The sequence below is a fragment of the Pogoniulus pusillus genome, chromosome 1 (genome assembly GCF_015220805.1).
Source record: "Pogoniulus pusillus isolate bPogPus1 chromosome 1, bPogPus1.pri, whole genome shotgun sequence".
NCBI lineage: Eukaryota > Metazoa > Chordata > Aves > Piciformes > Lybiidae > Pogoniulus > Pogoniulus pusillus.
The window spans coordinates 12,300,597-12,306,033 of record NC_087264.1 but is presented as its reverse complement, the minus strand read 5'-3'; the positions used below and the strand labels follow the sequence as shown (position 1 = coordinate 12,306,033).

The window sequence follows — 5,437 nt, the reverse complement described above, 5'->3', positions numbered from 1 at the left end:
GCAGAGGGCAGTGTTCATCATTTTGAACTAATACCCCTTTTGTGAAGAAGCTGGTAAGGAAATTGCAGGTACTCTGCAAGATAGGAACCCTGCATCAGTGGAATGGCAAGGCTGTGAATAGAGCTGCTGAAAAGGGCTCTCTATCCACCAAAGGAGATTTAAGCTCTGTACCTCTGGGAAAGGTCTCCATCTAGTCTGGCAAGAAGGAATTTAAAGGCCATAAACTCCTCCTGACTTGGTAAAGACTGAAGGTGTCATCTCTGCACACTGCAAGCACTTTGCTGCTAGTACACAACCCACTCAAACCTAAAACCAGCCCTTGCAAGTCTGCTCTGTGGACAGCACATAGGGCAAGCACCTGACCATGTCCTTGAGATGGCATTTCAGCCACCTGCTTAAAGACTTTGCTATACTTTCTCACACAAAAAGCTTGCATTTATACTTCACTCGACAGCAGGAAAAAGTATATTGCTGGCTGCTCATGGGCGCCCGTAAAGGAGTGTCTGCCCTGACAGCTCCAGCGAAAAGGGGCATGTCGCGGGAGGCAACACCTTCCTGCCTCCTCCACCGTGCCTGCCCGTCGTGGCACGCCCCGCGGGCCCCGGCCGGGCCCCCGCCCCGAGATCAGGGCTGAGCTGGCGGGAGAGGCCGGGCATCGCATGCCCTGCAGACCCCAGGTATATGTCCAGAGCGAGACGTGATGGTCTTCCCCGAAGATGCCTGGGCTCTTCCGACACGGTCAGCGTCGAGCGCGGCTGAAGGCTGCCTCCACAGAGCGGTTGAGCTCCGCCTTCACACTTCGGCGCACATCCGTAGCCTTCGGGCCAGGGCGCCCCCCGGGAGTCTTCGTGGTAGCCCCACGCCGAAGAGCCCGAGGGGACAGACCAGTGACCACACACCCGTCAGGGAAAGACTCGCCGCCGGGCAAAGGCCGCACCCTCCGACTTGGGACTGAAACGGCAGCGCGGGCGCGGGTACCCTCGGGCAGCGCTGGCAGGCCCCCGCGGCTCCCCTCCCTAAGCCGCTGCCTCGGCGGCTTCTCGGGCAACAGCTACCCCTAGCGGCCGCAGCGCCGCCCCGCGCCCCTCCTCCGCCGCGGGGCAGCGCCCGTCAGGGCCCGCACCCACCTGGCACCCCCCGCAGCGGAGCTCGCCACCTCCGCTGGGGCCAGGGCAGCCTCCACGAGATGAGGGTCTGCTCGCATGCTGGGGCAGCGGCCGCCTCCCGTCCCGCCACCGCGGTGGGAGAATGTGGGCGAGGCGCGTCCGCGGGCTGGAGCCTCGGGTGCCCCACCGTGCCGGGGCGTGTGCGGGGGACGGAGGCCGTGCCCAGGACGACTGGGCTGGCGGGCCGGAGAGGGCAGAGAGAGAGGCACAAGGAGGGATGCGGCGCAGGAGGCCCATCCCTGTCACCTGCAGGCGCCGCCGGGACGGCCCCGGCCCCCGCTGGCGTTCTGCCGCGGCGCTGGCCCCACGCTCTCATAAGCTCGTGGGGAGCCGGGCTGGGCTGGAGCGGGGCGAGGGTCGGTCTGCGCCTGTTGCATTGTCCTCGGCGGGGCTGTTTGAGAGCGCCTGCCGCTATCTGCGGCCGTGGACCCCGGCAGTGCCCTATCTCGGACTCTCTGCTGGTGCCTGATAGCGGCTGCTCCCTGCTTCGTTGCACGTCTCTTGCAGCTCCCGCCGGGGCTCTCTCCCCTTTTGTCTGTGTATTTTTAGGTCATTAGAGTGGAGGGGTAGGTAATCCCCAGGCTCAAGTTCCAGAGGGGCGGGTTCTGGCCGGAGGTGGAGTCACTTTTCATTTAAATCCCTGACTATAAAATGGGCTTAAAGAGAAGCGGGATCTCAGCCGTGCTGCACAGACCCCAGCAAGGAGGGTGCGTGGAGACCCTTAGGCAGCCAGCGCCCTGCAGCATAAGCCGCTGCGATGCTCCACTCCCTTGGCGTTCACACCTTGCAACTGCTCACCCAGGCGGCCGCCTGCATCCTCCTCTTCCCCCGCTTCCTGCTCACTGCCGTGATGCTCTGGCTTCTGGATTTTCTGTGCATTAGGAAGAAGATGCTGATGATGCCCACGGCTGAGGAGATGGCCAGCGCCAGCGAAGGGCTGCCCCCCGACGACCCCCCTGTCTGCGTGTCCGACTCCAACCGCATGTTCACGCTGGAGTCGCTGAAAGCCGTGTGGCACGGGCAGAAGCTGGACTTCTTCAAGTCGGCGCACGTGGGCTCCTTAGCCCCCAACCCCGAGGTGATCCAGCTGGACGGGCAGAAGAAGCTCCGCATCCTGGATTTCGCCCGCGGCAAGAGACCCCTCATCCTCAACTTCGGCAGCTGCACCTGACCCCCGTTCATGGCCCGTCTGAGGTCCTTCCAGCGCCTAGCCGCGCACTTCGTGGACATTGCCGACTTCCTGCTGGTGTACATCGAAGAAGCACACCCCTCCGACGGCTGGGTCAGCTCAGATGCAGCCTACAACATCCCCAAGCACCAGTGCCTCCAGGACAGGCTGCGGGCAGCTCAGCTGATGAGGGAAGGGGCGCCCGATTGCCCCCTGGCCGTGGACACCATGGACAATGCTTCCAGCGCCGCCTACGGTGCTTACTTCGAGAGGCTCTACATCATCCAGGAGGAGAAGGTGATGTACCAGGGAGGCAGAGGACCAGAGGGCTACAAGATCTCAGAGCTGAGGAGCTGGCTAGACCAGTATAAAACTCGTCTCCAGAGCCCCAGCACGGTGGTCATTCAAGTGTAAAAAGGACCTGGCAAGAAGTGCAGTGGTGGGGAGGCGAGCGGAGGGCGGGAGGAGAGGTGGGGAGTGAGAAGGTTCTGCGATGCGGATGGCAGGAGTTGTCTTCACCCGGGGACACTCGAAGTAGGCTACTGTGTGAGCGTTCGAGCAAGATGTGCCATAGTCCTTTCTCTATTCAAATCATGTTGATTTGCCAGCCACGCTCTGTCAATACTGTATTTCCATTTTGTGTTCTGTAAATAACTCTTTTCCTTCCTTCCTTATTTTTTCCCCTTTTTATTTGAGAAGCGCTTACTATTTTCTAAGGAGGCTCTTTTCCTACGGGATCTGTTCCCAGCTGCGTGTGTGCGCGGGTGTGTGTCTGAAAAGTTGTGTACAAGTGCTCCGTGCTGCCTAGCAAGTGCTAACTGGGATTTCTAGTATTTCTTTGTGATGACCGATTTTGAAATGGGTTTGTCTAATGCCAGGAAATCGCGTCTGATGTTGTCAAGTACTAGAACTGCCAATAGCCAGAGCTGAACGGAATGTCCTATTTATGTGGGGGGGGTTTTGTAAGACGTTCGTTCACCTTTTTTTTTTTTTTTTCTTTTTTAAAATAATTTTTTAAAATAATAAAGGTTGAGTAAATACACATCTAACCTTGACTGTCTGTCTGTCTTCAGACCGCTACATAGACTTTCCCTTTTGCCGCGCTCCAATACTCTTCCGTCGGCGCGGAGGGGAAGGAGCAGCGGCAGGCGGGAGAGGATGCGCTGCTGGGGGCTCGGGGGCGGCGAGCCGCTGCCGCGCCCGGCTGCGGGCGCTCGCTCGGATGCGACAGGAACGAGCACCGCCCGCGACCCAGAGGAGAACTGCGGGGTATACGGCTTCCTCAGTGAGAAATTGGGGGCGGGGGGCTCCCGGGGTCCTAGAGACCGATGTGGCGATTGCGCGGTCCTTCGCTGACCCTGGCGAACCGCCCCCAGGGCTGATCCCTGTGAGGGCGAAGGTGCGGGGCTGGTCAGGGGGCGTGCAAGCAAGTGAATCTCGGTCAAAACAGTAGGCAGGTGAAAGCTGTCCCGACCGAGAGAACCACACAGCTGAGGATGCCCAGTGGCGAGGGCCCGGGAGATGTCGGAGACGAGACGGTCCGGGGGCAGCGCCACGCGCACCTGCGGCCGGGCAGGCAGAGCGGCGCCAGCGCGGCGGGGCGAGAGGCAGCGGCCCGCCCGCCAGCCTGCGTTACAAAAGATACGGGGCGCTGGAGATGGGTGCCGGAGCTGGCGACCTCGGAGCCCGGCAGCTTAAGCCGAGCATCCTGCAAGCTCTGCAGGAGCCGTGAAGAGTCTCCCAGAAACAACGAGTCTCTAAGCACCAGCCGCTGCACCGCTCTCCATGGGACAGCAATGTGCCCTTGTGGCCAAGAGGGTCAATGATATCCTGGGATACATCGATAAAAAAATGTGTCCAGCAGGTCTAGGGAGGTTCTTCTCTAGTTGGTAAGACCACACTGGAGTATTGTGTCCATTTTTGGGCTCCCCAATTCAAGAGAGACAGGGATCTGCCTGAGAGACTCCAATGGAGAGTCACGAGGGTGATTAGGGGGCTTGACCATCTCCCCTGTGAAGACAGACTGTGAGACCCGGAGCTGTCTAGCCTTGAGAAGAGAATACTGAGGGGGGATCTGATCAATGTCTACGAAATGTCTGAGGGGTGGGTGTCAAGTGGGTGGGGTCAGTCTTCCCGGTGGTGCACAATAATAAGACAAGGAACAATGGATACAAACTTGAACGTAGAAGGTTTCACCTCAACATGAGGAGAAACTTCTTTACAGTGAAGGTGATGGAGCAGTGGAACATGCTGGCTGCCCAGAGAGGTTGTGGAGTCGTCTTCTCTGGAGACTTTGAAAACCCTTCTGAATGCATTTCTGTACCGACTACCCTAAATGATCCTGCTTTTGACAGGGCGGTTGAACTCGATGATTTCTGGAGGTCCCTTCCAACCTCTACCATCCCGTGATTCTGTGAAAGCCTCCTTGTCCTTGACTGCAGCGGGACGAGGCGCCCGGGCTGTTCAGCCTCTTGAGTTTTGGAGAGGGGTGAAAGTAAGGCAGGCCGGGGACACTGATCTCTGCACTACTGTGAGTCGCGCCCGCGGTGCTAAACTAAACCCGCGGAAATCTGTTTGCAAGGACGCTAGAGCCCCTGTCTTGTTCATGTCAATGTTCCTCTGACTCTGCAACGTCCTTGTTCCTCAACATTCACTTGCTGGGTTAACTAGCGTAACCACTCCTGCCACCACCCCACAAGACCAGGAGGTCTGTCGTAGCTAAAAAGCGGCGGCTTCGACCCCGCTTCCCGGCCTCCTGTGCTCCCACAGTTCTTGCCCTCGGTGGGAGCGCAGCGCCCCTAGAAATCGGATCACTTTGAGGCGTCAAAAGATGTGGCTCAGGTGGCCGCCTAGGCTCCCCGACTCCTCTGAGCCATGCAGCCGGCTGTGCCGGGCCCTGAGCACTCTCAGCCGATCCCATCAGCGCACGCCCCCGGCGACGGGCTCAGGGCTGCACTGGCTCCGCCCGGCTCGGGTACCCCCGTGGTACTGGGGCGACGGGGAGAGCACCGGAGGTGGGTTTGCTTCCCCGATCTGCCCGTTGGGCGCGAAGAGCAGAGCCCTCAGAGAAGTCCCGGGGCGAAACCTCCGCGGCAATCCCAAC

The 5,437-nt window shown here is 59.8% G+C and overlaps 1 protein-coding gene across 1 annotated transcript; it reads left to right on the top strand.

Annotated features, from left to right (window-relative positions):
- The first annotated feature begins 1,825 nt into the window (after positions 1-1,825).
- On the top strand, positions 1,826-3,383 carry DIO3 (iodothyronine deiodinase 3). Its single transcript, XM_064171925.1, has one exon. The coding sequence runs from the start codon at positions 1,924-1,926 to the stop codon at positions 2,746-2,748; it is 825 nt and encodes a 274-aa protein (XP_064027995.1). The 5' UTR covers positions 1,826-1,923; the 3' UTR covers positions 2,749-3,383.
- Positions 3,384-5,437: the final 2,054 nt, after the last annotated feature.